The following is a 23,805-nucleotide window of genomic DNA, read 5'->3' on the forward strand; positions in this document are numbered from 1 at the left end:
TGCTTTTTCTTCCATTACCACAGGAAAAAACAGACAGGAAAAAACAAAACAAAAACACTTTTCAGAAGAAATGGAAAATAAAACACAGGGAGAAAAAGGTGCTGCTTTACTTTTGGGTCTGCTGTTCGGTCACGATACACTCTGGAAGGAGTGAGGAGACGCAGGCTAATTCTTCAAGATATACAGTAGCATTTACTCATCAACAGGCATACACAAGAACTAAAAGACATTTAAGACATTTGACATTTAACAGCAGGCCGAGAACTCAACGTAGGGAACACTATTTAAACACATGACACAATGGGACACACCTGGGAACCAAATTAACTAAATGGGGAACACTTAGAACTAAAAGAACTGAAGACAGGAAACATGACAAAATAAGGAACACCAGAACAAACATGTGACAGAGTGTGACTTTTACATTACTATAAGGGTGCAGTTAAAAATAGAGCCCAAACTTAAATTTAATTACTATTTATTTTAAAATATAATCATATATAAATATAATCAAAACTCACGATAAACACTTAAAAATTGTATGCAAACGTGTAAATTGCACATAATTCAGTTTTTAAAGTAGTTTTAAAACCGAAAGACCTGTATTGAACATTTTCGATACGATTACATGTACAGTTACATCCCTAATACACACACTATATATACAGTACAGTATAGCAAATCTCGGCTGCATGATTGTTTATACCATGGCTAAAAATAATAATAAATATTACTTTATAATTGTCTCTGTCTGTCTTGTCTCTGTCTGTCTTTACTGTAGGTTGTGTACTTCCACACTTCCTTGTGTTTGAGTTCTGTGGTGGCAGTGGTGGAGTTGGTGTCTCTGTCAACCAGAGCAGACGGTTCCCAGGATGCAGTAGGGTCAGGGTTTGGACTGCTCCAGCTCTTCACAGGTCACGCAGACACCAGCATCTCTCAGGGGGAGGGCAGGTAACGGTCACTTCAGAGCGGTGCAGTATGACCATTTCCATGAGTGAGAAAGATGACACTCCAGAGCACACAGTCTTATTGACTATGCAGCAAATCCTGAAACCTGTAATGAGTGAATAAAGTGGGCTTATTATAATTGGCCTGCTTTTCATCAGAAGAAAGAACTGAATGTGCGTCTCTCATAACTCCTTTAATGGGTCTGTAATTTCATGTTCTCTTTGTCATACTGAACAAAGAAAACTGTATAACAGCGGAGTGTTCTGGACCTCTGAATGAATTCAGATTACTTTTTGTATACTGAGTACTATACGGAGTACTTTTTTAAATGTAAACCCACCTCCTTAACTTCATTCCACATTTTAGGACAAAAAAGAGCCCACTTCTAAAACTTGATCTGCTGGTGTTGCTTTTGGACAATGCTGCTTTCGAAAAAGTGTTATAATATATATATATATATATATATATATATATATATATATATATATATATATATATATATACAGGTGCTGGTCATACAATTAGAATATCATCAAAAAGTTGATTTATTTCACTAATTCCATTCAAAAAGTGTAACTTGTATATTATATTCATTCATTACACAGACTGATATATTTCAAATGTTTGTTTCTTTTAATTTTGATGATTATAACTAACAACTAAGGAAAATCCCAAATTCAGTATCTCAAAAAATTAGAATATTATAGGGCTGCAACTAACGATTATTTTGATAATCGATTAATCTGTCGATTATTTTTACGATTAATCGATTAATCGGTTTATGTACTTATATTTTATTTTTTTCCATTTTTTCCCCAAGTAAATTATTAATAAATGGTCTTTATCCTTCAGCATAGATTTTTAAGAGATTTTAACCATTTTGCACTGTCATATCCTCATCAAAATATACCTGGAGTTGTTTTATTGTGTTAGTAATCCTTTGTCGAACTCTTCTGCAATCAGAACACTGACCCATACTCTAGCAAATTTCACAAGGAGATTTAAAATAATGTTTTCACCATGGCAGTCCTTAGAGCTCCTAAAGTAGTTTAACATCCCGAACAAAGCTTAAGCAATCTTTCAGAACATATTTTCAGGAAGAATAAGGATAAAACAGAATAAAATTGCAGTGCATTGTATTTTATTATTTACTGGGAAACAGCTTTATAGCTTATGCTGTGAAATTGTAAACAATCCTTCGAAAAAAGTGCCAATGGCATGAAACCTGAATGGAACTCAGAATTTAAAGTAAAATCCATCAGAAGGTTTTCCAGAAAAAAAATTGGACACACACAAAAAACCTGCTGTGTGAAAAAGAGCAGTGAATACTTAGAAAAAAAGTGCATTTCAAATATCTTTAAACATTTACCTCGCTCATTCAGTCATAATTAGGCTGCACGACTGAATTATGAACTGGTAAACGACAAACTGATTACGGAACATGTTTGTAAAGCTTTAAATGTTAACTGTTAAAAAGCAATGTTATCATGTTTTACGACTTAACATTTGCAAACAACATTTTACTGGAGAATCTGCACAAATGAAAGTCTTAGGGGCCGTTCACAAATCGCGCCTAAAACGCGTGGAAAACGATAGGCGCACCGCTTTCTCCTTCTTTCCATAGCGCACGAGCAGAAGCGCCCCTGAGGCTTCTGCCTTTGCTAAGCAACCATGACGTGCTCTCTCCTAGAAGACGCGGAAATTTCAGCAAAGGATAAATGGATTTGCAGCTCAAAAAATCGCTTGCAGTAGCTCTGCTACTAAATTTATTTCAAAATGGAAATCCATATACAGCTATGATCAGCTGTTCCTTTCATCTTGACTGAGCTTTTAACGTTGTTACGGGAAAGGATGAAGCTGATTGGTTAGTTCTTGTCACATGACCCGCGGTGCGCTTGCAGCATTCTGAAAAGTTGAAATGTTTTTAACTCGATGCGGTGCGGTGTTGGAAATAACTTGAGCGCGCAAAAGACGCGATATGTGAATGTCCCCTTAAACAGTTCAGTAGTGCAGAGTTTACAGGTTACGCTTCTTTTTTAAAGGCTCAAAGTAAAGTACTCCCACACATAAACATCATATATGATGTCTATGCTCCCACATCACGCTTGAATGCTGCAGAGACGCTGTTCGGGGAGCACGTGACATAAAACGAGGCCAGCTATTGGCTATTCGCTACTTCTCCTGCTCTACTGGCTGAGTAAAACCTCCGGTGGCTCATTACTGCCACACTTTGGTCACCGCAGATTTGAAATATGCACGAAATGAGCCGCTTACGGCACATAAAAGTTATTTAGCAACGAATCGATGACTAAATTAGTTGACAACTAATTTAATAATCGATTTTAATCGATTAAATCGATTCGTTGTTTCAGCTCTAGAATATTACTTAAGACCAATACAAAGAAAGGATTTTTAGAAATCTTGGCCAACTGAAAAGTATAAACATGAAAAGTATGAGCATGTACTAAATACTATTTAAGAACTAAATACTTAGTTGGAGCTCCTTTTGCCTGAATTACTGCAGCAATGCGGCGTGGCATGGAGTCGATCAGTCTGTGGCACTGCTCAGGTGTTATGAGAGTCCAGGTTGCTCTGATAGTGGCCTTCAGCTCTTCTGCATTGTTGGGTCTAGCATATCGCATCTTCTTCTTCACAATACCCCATAGATTTTCTATGGGGTTAAGGTCAGACGAGTTTGCTGACCAATTAAGAACAGGGATACCATGGTCCTTAAACCAGGTACTGGTAGCTTTGGCACTGTGTGCAGGTGCCAAGTCCTGTTGGAAAATGAAATCTGCATCTCCATAAAGTTGGTCAGCAGCAGGAAGCATGAAGTGCTCTAAAACTTCCTGGTATACGGCTGTGTTGACCTTGGACCTCAGAAAACACAGTGGACCAAAACCAGCAGATGACATGGCACCCCAAACCATCACTTGCTGTGGACACTTAGCACTGGACTTCAAGCAACGTGGATTGTGTGCCTCTCCTCTCTTCCTTCAGACTCTGAGACCCTGATTTCCAAAGGAAATGCAAAATTTACTTTCATCAGAGAACATAACTTTGGACCAGTCAGCAGCAGTCCAGTCCTTTTTGTCTTGAAATGCTTCTGACACTGTCTGTTGTTCAGGAGTGGCTTGACACAAGGAATGCAACAGCTGAAACCCATGTCTTGCATACGTCTGACTCCAGCTGCAGTCCACTGTTTGTGTATCTCCCCCACATTTTTGAATGCGTTTTGTTTCAGAATCCTCTCCAGGATGCGGCTATCCCTATTGCTTGTACACTTTTTTTTCTACCACATCTTTTCCTTCCCTTCACCTCTCTTTTAATGTGCTTGGACACAGAGCTCTTTGAACAGCTAACCTCTTTTGCAATGACCTTTTGCGTCTTCCCCATGATTGTACAGAACTAGACTGAGAGACCATTTAAAGGCCTTTGCAGGTGTTTTGAGTTAATTATCTGATTAGAGTGTGGCACCAGGTGTCTTCAATATTGAACCTTTTCACAATATTCTAATTTTCTGAGATACTGAATTTGGGATTTTCCTTAGTTGTCAGTAGTAATCATCACAAAAAAAAAAAAAAAAAAATTGCAATTTATCAGTCTGTGTGTAATGAATGAATATAAAATACAAGTACAACTTTTTGAATGGAATTACTAAAATAAATCAACTTTTTGATGATATTCTAATTATATGACCAGCACCTGTATATATATAAAGAAACACAAACTACCACTTAAAAGTTTGGGATCAGTAAGATTTTTAAAAAGATGCCTCCTATGCTCACCAAGGCAATTTTATTTGAATAAAAATACAGTAAAACAGTAATATTGTGAAATCTTATTACAGTTTCAAATAATTGTTGTCTGTATGAATATATTTTAACAGTAATTACAGTACTAGTATTTGGTGTCATAACATCCTTCAGAAATCATTTGCTGGTTTGCTACTCAAGAAATGTTTCTTATTATTATCAGTGTTAAAAACAGTTTTGTGGAAACTGATGCATTTTGTTTCATGATTTTTTTGATGAATATAATGTTCATAATTCCAGCATTTGTATAAAGCATTTTTGTTTTTACATTTTTTATACATGTCTTTACTGTGATTTTGATTCAATTTAATGCATCCTTGCTGAATAAAATCGTAAATTTATAAAAAAAAAAAGGAAAAACCTAACTCTAATCCATCTTTTTGACCCCAAACGTTTTAACAGTGTGTATATATGCTGTGTGTATACATTTCAATCGATTATTTAACATTTACACTAAGATTCTTAACTTAATATTACTGTTTTTAACCACCATGTGGCTTTTTCAGGTTGAGTCTGTTCAATGGGACCCCCAGAGCCCTCCTGCACCCAACGCTGAAAGACCCTCTGCAGTGTGAGTGCAACCCTGAGCTTCACATTCAGTAAATAGTTCATAGTCCACACTGTTTGCATTCAGTCAAAGATTGAAGTCAACATAAAAAAAGGATATACATAATATATAAATATATATATAAAAGTACATACACACAGAGAATTTAAATTGCGTTACTCTCAGACCCTTGGTGCATACAGACAAGGGTCTGAGAGTAACGCAGTAGAACATTAAAAATGTTTTATTGTGTTAAAAAAAGTAGAACATTAAATACAGATAAAATATAAAGTACAACTATACAAATAGGTCATGTAAAAAGAAAGAAAGATGGAAAGAATAAGTAATTCAATGCCAGTTAATTTTGATGTACATATTTAATGATCAATTTTAATAAGAAGTGATACCATTGTGATGCATTGAGGCTAAACCTTCAGTCTCCACGTCCCAGTCAAAAATGCTCCTCAGAAGAGGGTACCAGAGGCCTTTCAGGAGGCATTCGGGTGTGAATGTGGTCTGCTGACACCCTGTTGTTATTATCCAATCAAATCCCCCTCTACTTTTTCACATGAAAAATCTTCAGTGACACATAAGTGTCCCATTACAGAAGTGAAATAGGTTGTGAATTGTGTTTAATGTTGACTTTTAAAGATGAATTGTTTAGTCAGTATAAATGTGGTTTTGAAATGAAGAGATCATTCTCAGTTTTCTTCTAAGCAGTTCTCCATGATTTTATTTAGTTCGGTACAGTTGATAGAAGTTTCATTGATGTGATTACCCCAGCAGCACAGCAGGTATTTGAAGGCTTGACTGAACCGGCCTGATTTCTGGGAAAGCACATGTAGTGAAATTTGACACTAGATAACATACTCTACTCATGGTCTCAAAGGAGTCAAACCGAGCTAGAGACAACAGCAAGAGCTTAGTAATAAATAGTTGATAAATAGCACTTTATGCTTTCTGTCAGTAGTGACGAGAAACTATTTGCGTGTGTGTGTGTTCGTTTGCCTCATTTTTCAAATGCTTTCAATATTCAAATCTGTCAGCTTGCCTTGACTTTCCCATTTAGATTCATTTCCACCTGAAAGCAAATTGAATTAGGACTATTTCTTGCAGTGCTTCTCTAAGCAAACAATCTCTGTCATGACCATTTCATATTTTATTTTCCTACCACTGAAAGGTGAAGGAGAATCTTAAATGTGCAAATTAAAGGAAACAGTTGGGACTCGCCTATAAATAATTGAAGAGATTCTTGAAACAGATTTCAGGAAGTAGCCTTAATTGATGTATATTCTGTAATCTTGGCCTTTTTTGCTGTTGTGTTTGGCAAACTTTTCATACCCTGGAAGATGATTTATTTGGGTTTGACCTTGCAAGTGTTTTATGTTTGTGAATCACATTCAGATTGCTTTCGTCTATTTATGTTCTCATCTTTTTATGCCTTAATGGATATTTTAAACTGATGTTTATACCATATATTGTATATTGCTTCATGTTCTGTGTCTGTAGTTTTAATATAGCATACAGTCAAGTAGGTTGTCTTCTTTTTGGAAGCAAATAACTCGCACTGTACAGTCACGTGCATCCATAGATGTTCTTCCAAAATTATATAATCCCAAAATGAGTTTTGGGGATTAATTGAATGCAAATGAAAGGCTGAAAAAGTATTTTTCTCAGATAACAGCAGCAGGTGGTACAGAACAAAAAATAATAATAATCCATGATTGGAAACAAATCCCATTGTGAAAAAAAGTACATGTTTAGCATACTTGCTTACAGAAATAATATACTTAAAAAGAATATACTTGTGTCTGTAAACTGAATGTTTTCAATGTGTCTCTCTGCTACCTGCCATTCTGTCTCAATTATGCCTCTCCATGCTGGAGGGAGGAGATGTCCTGCTGTCTCTCTGAGAGTCTGAGCCTCCTAGGGCCTCTCAGATCACACATAAACTTGCTGCCAAACACACAAAGACATAGGTGCAAACATTCTCTCACATGACATGATTGTATAGCAGCCACTGGATGGTGCAGACGTTGGGAAAGTGAGAGGATGAGACCTAAAGCAGCGCCTCTCCACTGGATTCTTGTTAAACATAAAAAAAAACAACCTGTGCCACACAACCTGTAGTTTGTATCATTGTATTTATGTATTAATTTATTTTCAGATGAGGGCAGTCCCTAATTTCTACCATTTGACAGATTTTGCACCAAAGTACACATATAAAATAGCTAGATTTTATTTGGATGCATAGCCTGTTATGTCATAAGCAAAAGACATGATACGTGTTTTTAAAGAAATTAGAGAGCAGTATATATTTTTGCTATATTTAATGTTCTGTTATTTGCATGGTTGGTTACGTAAATTTTTTTTTTTGCATTTAGCATAGATTTTTTTTTTCTTACAATTTTAGGATCACAACCCCAAAGTTGAGAGCTACTGGCGTAGAGAATGTGTAAACAGCACTGGCAGAGCCTAATAATGCTGGCACGTTGAAATCTGTGCTTTATTTGATGTGTTCGTCTGGGCACATGTCTTTGCGTGTGTGTGTGTGTGTGTGTGTGCGTAGAAGAGAGAGCTGGAGAGATGTGAGAATGAGTGAGCAGTTTTTCATCTCCAAAGATTAGAATTCCTAGTTTGACACACTTTAGTGTTTGTAGATGGCTGATTTTGACAAGCACAGTAGCTTAGTCATTCCTTCAGAATAGAGACAAATAGATGCAAAGCCATGTTGATGTTGTTACAGCTGCTGTTCCTTCACTCGTGAAAGAAACACATAATAACCCCCGAAAGGCCAAAGAAAGATCAGTCATGTTGAATTAGTTGCTAAATCATAGGTTTAATCATAAAGTATTCAGTGGGAACCAGCAACAAAACTGGTGGACAGAGAGCTGTAGGTTCTGGCACACCGTTTGCTATTTTTTATTTTAATTTGAATAATTGTATTGCTGTTTTTGGAGCCTTGGCCTAGTGTTTTGTATATGTGCTTCGCGCATGCTGAGCCTTGGTGTTTGTATAAAATATGTATACATGTGTGCGTATACAGTATATTGTGGCGATTTGGAAGAAATCCATGCCAGCTTTTCACTTTTTCTAATGGGCGGGAAATCAATGAGGAAATGTAATATAAAAGAGAGCTAGAAACGGAAGAGGAGGAGGGAGGTAAAAACAAAACACACGTGTAGGTTGTATCGGAATGGGACACACGCTACCTGAAGGTTGTTGCTATTCTTTGCTGGAATCTCTGTGCATGCGCTGACTGGGTGCGATCGCTGAAGTGTCGGAGAAATAGAGCTCTACTGCATGGTACGGTCGCCTGCCTGGGGCAACACAATCCAGTCTGGTTCGTTCGCCTGCCTCATGTACTAGTGATGTTGTCCATCATTTGTTAACCTCACCTCAAGTCTCCAAACTCTGTCCCCGGCCCGGGATTAGCGGCCGCTACACAGACTTCACACAGCCACACACATACACTCTCATTGCACACGCATACACCCGTACACAAAAACTCGTGTGGATTATTTATTTTTATTTATTTGTGTTATTTTATTTGTTTCCCTTTTTTTTCTTTGATGAAAATTGAACATGGAAAAACTGAGTTTGGAAAAAGAAACGAACTTTAAGACACTCGTGAATCAAGGACTGATTTTGTGCTTGTTTATGAAATCTTGAATTGAACTTGAACAGCAATCTACTTTCTGTTTACACTATTTCTTCTGTCATTTGTTATGTGAAGTAACGAAAAAAAATACAAATGGTATGAAAATTTTACTTCATGTAGTTTAAAAAAAAAAAAAAAAAATGTTTTCGTAAAATATATTTTTTGTTGTTGTTGTGTAACAGTGGCTTGAGCTATTTACGGGAAAACTGAAATTAATTACGCCTATATATATATATATATATATGTATGCATGTGTGTGTGTATATATATATATATATATATATATATAAAATAAATAATTTTTTTTCTCTTGACAAGTTTTGCTTGTCTGGCGCCCAAACAATTTAAATTAAATTTACATTTATTAAATCAAATTTTATTTGGGGCAGCCACCGTTACAATCAAAGTCAAAGTCAAAGTTTTATCTGCTTTCCATGTTAAATAAATAAATAACACCCTACCATTCAGAAGTTTGGGGTAAGTAAGATTTTTTTTTAATGCTTTTATTCAGCAAGGATGGATTAAATTGAATCAGAAGTGACAGAAATATTAAATTTTATTCTTGTAGCGTATAAGAGACTTCCTTCAAAAATGTTAGACATTAAGATTACATTAAAACACTTCCTGACCCCAAACTATTGACTGCTAGTGTAATCACAGTAATACTACACTATGGTAGGTGTCTTATTCATACAGATACAGTGAAATATGAAAATACATACTTAAAATAGATCACCAGGTTATATTTGAAATGCAAAGTGTTGCATAATAATGCTGCAAACTTTGCTACACAGACTAGAAATATGCAGGCCCACATAAAATCTGTGCATAGATTTCCTCAGGATTGGTATTTCCATCACACACCATTCCATTCTGCAGATTGCCCCCCAAATTCAGTGCAGAGAATAGAAAAAGTGTCCCGATTCTTTTTGTGTCCAGTAATACTGTCACGACGATGAAGGAGGATGAACCCAAATGCAGACAGTAGTCACAGCAACACAGTTTATTGTACAAAAAATAGGAAAACAAAACCCACGAGGGGGCAAAACAAAAAGGCAAAAGCCTCGACTAGGACTTGACTAAGACTTGACAAAGACTACACTAACAACAAAACAAATAACATTATATACGTAGAACAGAACTCTAGACAAAATACTCACAGCAAGATATCATTAAAGAAGGACAGAGACAAAGCTTCACAACACTTGGCAAGACTTGACAGTATATGACAACGTTAGACAACATTTAGCAATGAACCGACAAAGGGACAGAGAAACACACAAGGTAATAAAGGGAGGCTACTAATGAACACAACAGGTGGAACAGGTAAATCAATGATGACAAAACTAGGGTAACAAGGGGGGGCGGGGCAAGGAAACGAGACAACACAAGCACATGGCCCAAAGACAAGGCCATGTGCTTGTACACAAAACACGGGCCTGTCATGATCCTGCCACAAGACTAGAGAAAAATCAGGACATGAAGGCAGAATCATGACAAATACATAATCATTAGAACAGCATGTTTATTTGCTTCTAAGTGGATGTTTTTTTAATCTAATTTGTTGTACTCTAATTGTACAGATTGGTCCATTTAGATAAGTAATCCCTGCAATTTTGTCACCCTACTTGTAATTGAACCTGTGACCTTTTTTTAATTTAATTTTTTTATTTATTTATTTTTAAAAGCCCTGATACCTAACCATTAGGCAAGCACCACTCAGAGCTGTTATAAAGAATAAACAGAATGACACACTGCAGCTCAGTGATTTGCACAGTAGTACAGTGTAAGCCAAGTGCAATTCGGACCAATTAGAATGTGTTTGTCTAATAAAGTGAATGCGCACGATCTCGGGCTATCGCAGTGTTCCAGAATGTGCTTTATCTTTTCCCCGCTCTTTCTTTTTGGAGTTTTTATGGTAATTGTTGGCACATTTGTAATGTTTAAATCCATCCCAAAATCCCCAAAAGTTTGCAGATTGCATCTGAGCCTGTCATTTGGTATGTGAATGAAAATATGTGTGGTGTCATCTGCCACCGTATGCAGGTGTCACCAACATCCATTTCCACAACTCAAGCAGGTGTGCGCACAGGCATCTGTTTCATTCAGAACCGACCCTGTTTTTTTTTTTCAATCGAGCGGCAGTGATGCACGATTCTGTGTAATACGGCTTCGAAGTAATGGAGTGGAATGCGTGCACGCGTGTATCCGTGTCTGGGATAAATGGCCTAATGAAAAATGGACAGCTCTGCTCAAATGTAATGACGCAGACTGGCATGAACAGCATCTTCCAGTGGGTTCACACCAGCCTGCTATTTCTTTCCACAGAGTAACGACAACAAAACAGAACACACATAGAACCATGTCCATTTGCACTATGGGTGATTGTCTCTGATATTGTGGACACACCTAGCATCTAAAAGCCTTATATAAGTCAATATCTTATATAACTTCAATATCTGAGTCTTACCTTGACTCGCTGGTTTTGGTTTGCTTGAGAACGTAAGACATAAAGTGCCTGTTTTAAAAGTAAATAAGGTTTAGAAACTCATATGGTGTCCTGGTGGGTGTTTTTCCTCTGCTGTGAAAGTGTCTGACAGTGAAAGTATTCTCGAAATCATGTAGAGTGGGCAAAAGTGTGGTAAAATTAAATTAAAGTGGAGATTGCTAGCACACAATATAGTTGTTGACTCTAGCATGAAATGAAACTCTCCGCTTATGCTCTCATATGTTGTACCAGTTTGAGAAAAATATCTCTAGTTTTTAGTAATCTTTTATGATGGTGACTTTCATTGGGTGCAGCCAACAGCAGACATTTGACAGGGATGTTTTTCCTCCGTATTTAACAATGATGTGTAAACCTTGGATTCATATAAATCTAGATTTTACCGTGCTGTGGGGTTTGACAGTATCCTGCTTTTGATCTGTTTATAGTTATTAGTGGTGCTTGCTAAGACAAGCATCACTATTATTATTGCTCATACTTGATGTTAGATGTTTATTCTAAACCCATATCCCCAGTATTAAACTTCAGTGTATAATTTGTCCTGCACCATTTGAGCCACAGTTATAAACGATGCCTTATACTGTGAGGCTTGTTGAGGAGAGGCATGCTGTTACCTTTCAGACTTGTCAGCTAAAAAGGCAGATGATACATTGGGCATTAAATCCCATAAACTAACACTGAAGGAGGGAACAGAGGCTTATATGTACCAATATTTCATAAATCCAGTCAGTAAGGAGGCTTCGCCTCTTTCTGAAATCAAAATACAGATGACACTTTTAAGCACATCTGCCAATGATGATCATATGAATAGAGAAAAATTACATATTAATATTATAAATTCAATATAATATAAAATTCATATCATGTAATGTTATAATTAATAGAATTATGGTCACACTTTTATCCAGGTCCAGTTCTCGCTATTAACAAACCATTACTTATGAATTAACAATAAACATAGTCAAAAAAGTATATTTCAAACTGTTCTAAACTTTGTAATAAACAAATAACATATTAAAGAAAAGAAATATAGCAATGCTTCTTGAACACCAAATCAACTTATTAGTATTATTGTTTTAAGGATAGTGTGACACTGAAGCCTGGAGTATTGATGCTGAAAATTCAGCTTTACCATCAAAGGAATAAATTACATTTTAAAGTACATTGAAATAGAAAACTGTTATGCATTATTTCAAATTGTAATATTTAAAAACATTACTGTTTTGACTCTATCTTGGATCAAATCTTTGGAAAAGCCTTTGGAAGCATAAAATACTATTATTATGTTTTTGCATATGTTTTGTTTTTAATGGCCAAATCCATCTGATATTTATTCACGTATTCCTCTTTGGAATGATTGAGTGGGATTTGTTTCTTTTGAGTGAAACCACACCTATAGTGTAAGATGCATTGCTGACTGTATCTAGCAACCACCCAAAGCACACTAGAAGCCATATAGCAACACACTGTAAACATCTAGAATTGTGTCATCTTCCTGTGACGCTAGATTGTAATCATAACTGTCTTTCTCTCTCTGTAGTGAATGCTGTATTATCAGTGATGGAGGGCTCTCAGCTGCTCTACTCCATACAGCCACACCCAGCTCTCACTCCCATCATGCACCTGCTCCCGCCCAACATTCTGGTGTCTGGACATGACAGTATCCCCGGTGTGGTGTCGTCCACGGACACAGGCACAGGTAGGATTACCCACAATGCTCCCTCTCAGTTTATCATTTGAATGTGAGAGGAAAGGCTTTAATGTGCTAGATCCTCACTACAGTTATAAAACAATCAAAAGACATTTGATGACTGCTCATCTGTAACGAGAGAATGTGTGTTGCCATGGAGACAGCAGAAGGAACTCTAGAAGCCTCGCTAAAGAGCTTTCCGTTTCTTAGAACATTTCCTTGATTAGCTTCAGAATCACTTCATACCAAAGCAGGTCCTAAATGAGACCTTGAAGCAAAAACACTTGAGCCTTTTCTCATTTTTTTTCTGATTCACAGCACTGTGCTCATGACTCGTCCCTTTTTGGATTTCTGTTCTGAGCTGCTTTCAGGGGTGGGTAAAGACAGGCTTTCTGAACGATAGTAATGAAGCGTGGTGGGTTTCACAGTGGCGAGGGGATTGGAAGTTGAGCACAATGTCAGGCTAATCCTCCAGCACTCCAAATATCTCACAGGGAGCGTGACCCACGACCACAGTCTAGATCCAGAGAGGGACGCAGGAAATTAGAGAATTATTCCATAGTGATATTTCTAACTCTCTCTCTCATTATAAATTGATGTAGGAATGGGATTCCTCGGGAGCAGGTTTCTCTTTGAACTGCATCTGAAATGTTTAAGTGCTATAATCTGCATATTCCTCTTGGACCCACACAGACTGAAAGTAGAAAAAGAGAGAGATATTCCCCCCCGACTGTTAATATGGTTAATAAGACATTATTCAAAGCAATATATTTTCTCTGATTATAAACTTTTCTTGAATGGGTGTCAAAAAAGCCAAATTCCACCATCAGCCTCTTGTTTTTACTGCTTTATCTGTATCTAAGTGAAAAAATGACCTTCAATTTCCCAGTAGTCTTAGCACATTATTGATCATAACACAGTTCTTTGACACACCCACCTTTTTTTTAACACTGTTGAAAATGTAGGAAAACATAGTAAAGATTTAAGGATTAGTTCACTTCCAGAATAAAAATGTCATGATCATTTCTTCACCCCCACTTCATCCAAAATGTTCATATCTTTCTTCAGTCAATAAAAAAAAGAAAAGTGTAGTTTAGGGCCGTAGCTATCGAATATTTTAGTAATCGAGTATTCTACCAAAAATTCCATTGATTAATAGAGTAATCGGATAAAATGTGTTTTTGCTTAATTAAAGTGCAATATTAATTTTGCAAGAGAAAATAAGACTCCTGGGTCTTGTGACGGTCACGGAGGGATCGTTTCAGCCCTAGTGTAGTTGAATAGGACCCAATGGGTTGAAGGTCCAAATTGCAGTTTAATTAAAAAAAATAAATAACAACAAAAAACAAACATACTTTTTAATTACAAATGCTCGTCTTGCACTAGCTCTGCGATGTGTGTCCGTGACTGCACGCATTCTGGAACAACCCTCTACGGACACCTTGGCAATTGAATCTCCATTGTCTAGTAAATTTTTTTAGTTTACTCGTCAGACGCACACACACATATATATACAATATTACAACAATATTACAACAATACTGATAAGATTGCTGTTTGCGCATTAGCCCCGCCCACTACAGGAGAACCCGGCAGTTCTTAAAAGCTGAAGAATTCCAAGGGAGCGCCATTATTTTGACAGGAAAATACAACAAAGAATATCGTTTACATGCAGCGTGTCAATTCTCTCTCTCTCTGCCCATGTGTGTGAGACAAAGCGACGGTGATTTGTGTGCCTTCATACTAGAGTTTACGGTATGTCAAATACAGGTGCGTTGCACATCCATTTCAGATAAACTGAAAAACAGTACAAATCGCTGTGAAGTGAAGAGCTGAGTGTTCGGCGAGTGAAAATTTTTATTTGCTAAACATCAGAGAATTTATTAGCCATTGGCTAATGTTATACATCATTTAGTCGCCAGAGTGAAAATTTAGACGCATGTGCGAGTGATTTACTCGTTATGTAGAGGGTTGCGTAATCATGTTGGAAAGGTCATGTCACATGGTCAGTTCTTCGTTTGTGTGCTGGGTCTGGGTTCAAAAATGGTAGGGTAGGGTGAAAAGCTCAATCTCATTTTTTCTTCCAACCTAAAAATCGTAAGACATCGTTGGTTTACCTTTTTATCTTTTTTTTTTTTGCATGTTTGCTTTGTAAACACTGGGTCCGTACTTCCACTTACGCCACTCATGACCTTTCCAACGTGATTACGTAATGCGTGAAGACGAGCATTTGTGGTTTAAAAAATGTATAATTATTTTTTTTCTTTCGAAAATTACAGATGGTTTTGCTTGAAAACATCCTTATTCCTCAACTGGAAATGTGCAGATTGTGGCATTGAGGCCTTTTGAAGCTCAATTGAAACTGAAACTGAAACTTCAACTGAATTGAAACCGTATTTGAACCTTCAACCCATTGGCTCCAAATGAAGTCCACTATATAGAGAAAAACCTTGAAATATTTTCCTCAAAAATAACATTTTCTTTTCGACTGAAGAAATAAAGATGTGAACATGAATAAAGGTGACATGGGGGTGAGTTAATGTAAAGCCATAATACAAATATATAATATATATTTGGGTAGTAACAGAGTAAGTGTGAAAGTGTGTATAATATATGTGTGTGTGTGTGTGTATTTATGAAATTCTGTACTTCATCATTAACATCAACTAACACACCTTTTCAAATATTTGTTAAATTATTATACAAGACACAATATTATTAATTCTAAGACTACATGGTATATTTGTACTTCTTGCAAAAATTTAACAAAAAGTATGCATATCTAGTAGGCAAAAAAAGCTTAGTGTGGGTGCTCAACCACAAAAAAAAGAAAGAAAAGGGAAAAGGTTGTCACACCATAGTTCTAAAAGTGGAAAAATATTTATAACATGTTCTTACCAATAAAAAACAAGTCAGGTGAAGAGCCACATGGCCCGAAACATTATATCTGCACTTTTCAAATTTAATTGGTCCTACCTCAGGACTAATTAATTGGGCTGCAAAAGCTAAGAAGCAAATAAAAACAGTGGAAACTTGAAAAATATCATGGATGTACATATTATTTATCATCAACAACACAATTAAAGATGTATAATTTGAAACGTGCTAAGAAAGTAAAAATATTGAGCATACAAGAGTGTGAAGTTGTGAAAAACATTGTATTTATGGAAAGGTTGGAATTAGTTGGTATTTGAAGTCAAAAACTTTAGCAAAACTAAGACATTTAAAGAGGCACATTGAATTTCCTCCATTCTCTTTTATGGAGCCGTCACCCATTGGAGCTTCTGTAACGCATCTCTTTTGGGCTGCAGTGGTGGAGTGTTTTGTATGCTATAATGTCCTGACGATGCTGCACTTGTTTGGCTGTCAGGCCTCAGTGCTGCTGTACAGATAAGCCTGGTTTGGTGTGTATGTGTGCTAGAGTGTAGAGTGATTGTGCAGTGTGTTTGAGGTAACAGACTGTGTGTATGGTAAATGTCTGAGTGTGTCGGAGCTCTCCGGGCCTGGCTTTGATAGTGGCAGACTGTGTGAGTGTGTTAAAGCTAAACTGTGATAGTGATCCGTGAAAGTGAAACTCTCCTGGTTGTGACTCATTCAAACCAGCAGGCCTGCTGTCTGCTGCCACTGCAACTTGAGTATTATTACAAACACACACACACACACACACACACACACACACACACACACACACACACACACACACACACACACACACAGACACACACACACAGACACAGACACAGACACACACACACACACCATATCACACACACACCATAACACACACACACCATAACGCAAAGTTTTTGTGATAAACAGACACAAATGTAGGTGGTTGTTCATTGAAACACTCTACTTTGTGAAAAATTAATTGCTTCAAGTAGCAATGGTGTTCTTTTTTTGAGTGAATGAACAAATAAAACTCTTCCGAATGATTTGTTGATTAATTAGGCTGTTCAACTCACTGACCTAGTGAGTTGTCTGTATTGGTCTTTTTTGCCATTGAATTGATCAAAAGTAAAGACATATATAGGGCCAGTTTTACTAAGCATGTCAAATTACCACGAGAGCGCAATCCCAAAACAGCGCAGAGAGGCTTGGAAATTTCTGCGGGTGATTTTACTAACAACTGAGCAAATTAAAGAACGCAGACGCAACATCTCATTTACATACTGACCAATGCAATACTAAGCACAAATTAACATGGTCACGAATAAAGAAATAAAGAAGCCACAGTACGTTGAAAAGAATTGTAGGGCCAGAAATGAAGGTTTAGTAGAAGTTTTGATTGACCTGGTATTGTGTGACTTCTAGTTGAGGGTTCCAAGTTGCCTTTTATTTCCTAAAGCAAATAAAAATATCAGGAAGATCTCAGTGCTTCTTTTTGTTGACAACAGCATGCAGATTTCTAAATGTTTCTCATTTCAAATTTGCGAAGATGTTTGTCGCATGTATCACATTGTCACATGCCTTCATTCACAAAAATGAAAAAAAAAAAAAAAAAACGTTACTAAGCAACTGATGAGTAACAATATCAGCACAGGTTTTCCTCTGGCTTTGGACTTTGAACCCTGGCACTGCGAGCTCGTGCAGTGCTGTCAGGATACATGCAATTTGTGCATGCATTAGAAAATATAACATTCAGATGTGATGCAGCATTAAACGCTCTCGCTGCCGGTGCTTCATGCTTGTAATGATTTCTGCATCTTTCTCTGATAATTTTAAATACTTTCACACTGCCGACATGTTTGCTGCATTAGTGCATGCCTCTATTTAATTGCGGTAGTAATTGTTCGGTACATATTTTTTGGCGTTTTCGATTATTTGGCCTAATAATTTCGGTTGCCGAATATTGGTGCATCCCTAAAAGATGGTTTGCGCTGGCGCAAGCTGTTAGTAAAACCGGTCCATGATATTCACCAAAGAATCTTTAAAAAAACTGCAGAATGGTTTCCTCAAAAAATATTAAGCTACTGTTATTAATATTGATTTAATCAGAAATCAGAAATCTAAAAGACTCCAGTAGTGGCTGCTGAAAATTCAGCTTTTCCATATCAGGAATAAATTACAGTTTAAAATATATTCTAATAGAAAACAGTTATTTTAAATTGTAATCATATTACACAATATTACTGTTTTATTATATTTTGATCAAATAAAAGTAGCCTTGGTGAGAATAAGTGACTTTTGAAAAACATCAAAAATCTTACTAACCCCAAACACTTGAACGGTTGTGTACATAATCAAATATTTTAAAATTATTCTTCTTGCATTCCAAGTTGGTCTCACATCAGAAATCTTTGAAAGAATCATCATGTATCATATAAACATTCAGACCCCGTACCTTTGAGAAGAAACTGATTTATAGACCGCTTTCACTTAGGGAATGCACATCAGTTTTAGAAACCGGTCAGCCTAGGGTTAAATGCTGTATAACAGATGATTATCTTGGAAAAATTATGGGGGATAATTGACTTAACCTGTCTGTATGTGAAGATTTTATTTCATTTTATTATTTTTATTTTCTGCATATTTCTCTGAGACGTCTAAATAAAACATCAAGGATGAGTTTTTCAAAGAGAAGCAGGTTTGCGTTGCTGTGAGTTGAGCATGTTTGGATGTGCTGAGGCAAACCGGGCAAATCTTGACAATCACAAACATGTGATGTGACCATTTTCAGGACGCTTTTAAACTGATTAAGGAGTGTCTTAGACTCCTGTGGGTAAGTGAGCTCAAATTTTGTCTTTACCAAAAAGAAAAGAAAAAGTGGGTGCAATGGCTTGGATATGCAGAAGACTTTCTCAATAGACAATGTTTGAAATGCTTCTTAGCGAGACCCCTACTGAGATCGGAAATGGGGCCAGCCAAAGATCTCAGCTGGAGGAAATGTGCTTGTGATGCAGCCAGACACATACTCCAAATGATAAATTATCATTGGTCCTTATTCTTTTTTAATTCAGAAGAGGAATTTGGGCCACATGGAGCTCCATAACGTTGGCCTCAACTGCATGGATTTTTCCCAGCTTCTGGAACACATTGGGCTCTCTTGTGCACCACTCACTAGTTTGTTATCCCGTGCACTTGTTTTTTTTTTATGTATTTGAATGCATTGCCATGAGTAAGAGGATCTTGGCATTCTGAAAGCGTGCTGATAAATTAATTTTTACTGTCTAATTAAATCCTTTGTTGCTGTAATGCTGTAAAAATGAATGGCCATTAAATATAAAGGACAATAATAAAATGACTGGATTGAATTGGCTGTGCATGCAGGAAACGAGTACAATGTTAACGTTATATTCACTCCATCTCTGTTGCAGCAGATGTGCTGCGGAAACCTCGTCTGTTGAAGAGCTTCTCGTGTGTGTTGGATGGCCTACGTGTGGCACTCTTGCCCTCTGTCGAGGTCTTCGAATCGAACCTACTCCATCTGCTCAACAAAGACTGCCAGAATACAGTAAGCTACTAAATGTTTCCAACCAAACGTTTAGGCCATTCAATTATGTAAATTAAACTTAATTATGTTGTTAATTATGTTAACTAAAGTACCTTTTTGTTCAGAAGTTATGATATGACTCCTCCTTAAAGGGTAATATACAGGTTTGTGAACAGACTGTAGTTGCCAGGAACAGGGTTATTATAGTTAAAACTGAAACTAAATTATAAATAGAAAAACTATATAAAAACTATATAGTATTTCTATGTATAATTTTTTTATTAAAAAAAATTGAACAAAATTACTAAAATTGTAGTTAAAATTGGAAACAGAAAAATAAAAAAATAAAACGTATTTAAAATCAGGGCTTGAAAAAAAATATATATTATCAATTGGTTCACTCCATGCAGAATCTATATTTTAACACATCTGTTCCTGCATTCTGTATTAATACCATTCCGAAACTGGTTTGTGTAGAATAAATACCAGTTAATAACGTTATTTAAAAATAAAAAAAAATAAAATAATAATTAGAATAAAGTACAGTGGTTTCTTTACTCAAAAAGAAAAATAAAAAAAATAGGAAGATATCTGAATGTTATAACCGGTTATAACCCGGTGCGCTTAGTCAAGGTCAATACAACATCATCTTTTCTAGATTTTGGCCAAATGCACAACTACTAAACAAAAGAAAAAATGGCATTGTTAAAAAAACGCTACTTGTATAAGATTTAAAAGTTAAAATTAAAGTAAAAAAAAAAAGAAAAAAAAAAGAAAACATAAGTTGCGTAGGCTATAGGCTCATGCCGCACTTTATTTGCTCTGTTACTTTCAGAAACAATGTAGGCTAAAATGCCGGTAGGCTAAAGCAAAATGTTTATAAACATTAAAAACACATTTATTAGTTTCTCTCCACAAAAAATCCTCTAAAGTTAAGGCTATGCATTTAGGCTATAAAAACGTAATTCCAAAAACAAATTAATTTAAGGTGAAACCGATGCCTATCTCTCTTATTTGGCACGAATCCAAATGTTTCCATATTCACAATGTATCTGGATGCTAAAATATTATATATTATAGGCTAGGTACTCCATCCTAGGTAAAACATCCTTATTTACATCGGCTATATCAGTACAGTGAGGCACTGGTCACACTGAGCTAGGGCTGGGACAACGCGTCGAGGTCATCGATGACGTCGACGCAAAAAATACGTCGACGCAAAATATGCGCATCGATTCGTCGACCTGTTTTTATTTCTCTAAAAAACGTTTGCAAAACGTTTACCTTATGTGCGCTGAATATACGCGATGGCCGGAGCAACATTCTGTCCAACGTTATATAACCAATCCAGGGGTTTTTCTGCATTGATCTTTTTTTTTGGCGGGTGTTTATTTGATCGGTGAGTGACAGTGACAGAGCGCGTACGAGAGAGAGCCCCGGCTGAGCGCGCACTCACAGTCTTCAAACAACACAAGCGCTTCTTGCTCTCTCTCTCCCTTGTGCAAAATCAAAATCATTAAACACGATAGAAAAAGGGCGAAACACCAAAGTTTCACGCGCAGTTTCACTCACAGTCTTCAAACTACACGAGCGCTCCCTCTCTCTCTTCCCCCACCCCTCGTGAATATTAACCAAAATCATTAGACACGATAGAAAAAGGGCGGAACGCCAAAGTTTCACGTGGAGCAATCGGAGATTTTTTTTTCTCCATGACAGGCTGCTGGCTCCCACTGTTAAATTTTTTATTTTTATTTTGGAAAAGCACTCTCTGTATTAGCTTAAAGCCCTAAAGTTTACATTGGTTACTGTATTCTTTCAATTGCTCTAAACAAGTATTTTGGGTGAACTTTTTTATTGAATGCTAGACATCAAGTTGTTGTTATTTTCATCTGAAAGAAGAACTTTTTTTTCAGTAAGCTAGGCCCTATGTGTTCAGTAAGCTTGTTTCAGTAAGCTATGTGTTTTCAAGGCTTCAAGGTTTTATTGAATGCTATGCTCTATACAATTGCAAAGTAATGCATTCTTAGCCAGTGTTTTATTTTGTAATTCTAAGAGCAATAAACATATATTGCAATGTTAAGGAATTCATGGTTTTTTCATTCAGATATGTTAATCAACATGTATAAATTGTTAGTAGTCAATTAATGGGGAGATAATCGAAATCGAATCGGTCCGGAAAAATTAATCGTTAGATTAATTGATGCATCGAAAAAATAATCGCTAGATTAATCGTTTAAAAAATAATCGTTTATCCCAGCCCTACACTGAACGCAATAAATTTTGTACAATGGAGCAGTGTAACTTTTTATTTGTTTCTTTAACTGTATTTTATTTTGATAATGAACAGGCTGCAATGTTGCAAAAATATTCTGTGTGTGCCAAGGTTATTATAGTTTAGCGTTTTCCATTAGTTTTTATTTTTATTTCATTTTGACTTTTTTTGTTTTCAAATTCAGTTTAGTTTTAATTAGTTTTTAAAGTGGGTTTGCTAGTTTAGTTTAGTTTTTATTTTTTGAAAATGCTTAGTTTTAGTTTAGTTTTTATTAGTTTTAGTGTTAGTTTTAGTCTTTTTTCATAATTTAGGTTATTTGTCACGGGCAAGATTGTAAAAGGTCAGAAAAAGTATTTTGTAATAATAACTCAAAAACATCATACAATTTTAGAAAATATTCATTCAAAAATAAAACAGTACATATGGGCACAAATATGTAAACAGTAGGGGTGCACCGATCAAGATCGGCCGATCAAATGCGCATCTCGTCAGTAAAGCCGGTTCTCTAATCAGCGGTAAATTCCATCAGGTGCGTGATTTCACATAGAGCAGCTGTTATTACACAGAGCCGTTGTTAACTGACTAGCTGCGCAAATCCATGTTCATTATCAGCATTTATTTGCGCAGCTAGTCAGTTGAGTGCATTTTACCTCAAACTTGCGACTAGTTAAATTTCTAAAGTAGCAATTCCTTTTTTAAGGTTGACACACTGACAAAATTATATTCAGAATATAATTATTTTTATACCACTTTTTAATGTGTGATTGTGTAAAGGTGTTCACAAGATACCAACCTTTCGCGAACGTGCTTTCAATGTCGAACAATCATTCTCATGGAGACGCCGTGAGCATGGAGGGAAGGGGCTGTGTGTGTGTGTGTGTGTACGTGAGAGAGACGGGTGTGTGAGAGACGCAGGGAAAGGAAATGCAGCTGAACGTTATTTGCTCTATGAAAGACATTGACAAAGACGGAAACTATTGACAAAGACGAAAACTAAGGACGTTTAATATATAATTTTATTCTATTTTAGTTAGTTGTGCCAAACACACATTATTGTTTTGGTTAGTTATCTTATTTTCTAATGTCTCATTTTTATTTTTATTTCAGTTAACGACAATGTTTTTTCCCACCTAGTTTTCATTTTTTCTTTCGTTTTCGTTAACGATTATAACCTTGGTGTTTGCACGCAAGGTGCTGGTGTGATGGTCATTCCAACACTGGTTGGTTATACAGATAGAAGCGAGACATTATTCAAAAATGTAAAGCTTTTGCAAAATAAAGAAATCAACTGCCATCTCTTTCCTTTCCAAGAACTTTGGAACGCATCACAATGAACCGTAACTCACACATTTTTTTTCTTTCGTTTTGTGAATCTTTCTACGATTTAATTGAAATAAATTGTATATATTGTATATGCTAGGGCTGTTCAAAATATTAATAAAAACTTCTAAATAATACTAAAATAAAAGTCAGAAGGTCAGAAATATTAATTGTGTATTTTGATACTTTATGTTCATACTTACTGAAGGGTGCACTAAGACTTTTTAGTGATACCTTTCTTTGTCAGAATCCATCATAACACAAAAGCAAACATTCTGCTGTTGTAACTAATCTATTTCCACACATTTTCTTCCTGCAAAATAATTTATTCCAGAATTTCCATTAATTTGGTGGTTAATGAGGTTAGGTGAGTTGTATTCGTATCATTGAAGCAAATAACTGTAAATACACTATAGTATTTTTTGCGTGCCGAAATAAACACCTGGAATGAATGGACTTTTAGGTAGATTATTGCCTTCATTGCTTTAGCAAATGCACAGGTGTTCTGAATGCAGTCTGGATAAAGTAGTCAGCATTGCAAACCATTGTTGATTTCATTGGCACAGTGTGATAGGTTTTGTATTAGAATGTAGACTGTTCTGCAGACTAACTC

General features: G+C 36.2%; 1 protein-coding gene across 3 annotated transcripts in view; it reads left to right on the forward strand.

Moving 5' to 3' along the window:
- nphp4 (nephronophthisis 4) overlaps window positions 1-23,805 on the forward strand; it is a 159,874-nt gene that overhangs the window by 20,971 nt on the left and 115,098 nt on the right. For 2 of the 3 annotated variants that reach the window (XM_059503769.1, XM_059503771.1), the window contains 4 exons: window positions 782-951; window positions 5,270-5,334; window positions 13,018-13,176; window positions 19,485-19,621. In XM_059503769.1, the coding sequence (XP_059359752.1) occupies window positions 782-951; window positions 5,270-5,334; window positions 13,018-13,176; window positions 19,485-19,621 (531 nt within the window). The remainder of the gene's footprint in view (window positions 1-781; window positions 952-5,269; window positions 5,335-13,017; window positions 13,177-19,484; window positions 19,622-23,805) is intronic. The other variant, XM_059503770.1, reaches the window with a different exon arrangement.

Source organism: Carassius carassius, chromosome 21, assembly GCF_963082965.1.
Source record: "Carassius carassius chromosome 21, fCarCar2.1, whole genome shotgun sequence".
NCBI lineage: Eukaryota > Metazoa > Chordata > Actinopteri > Cypriniformes > Cyprinidae > Carassius > Carassius carassius.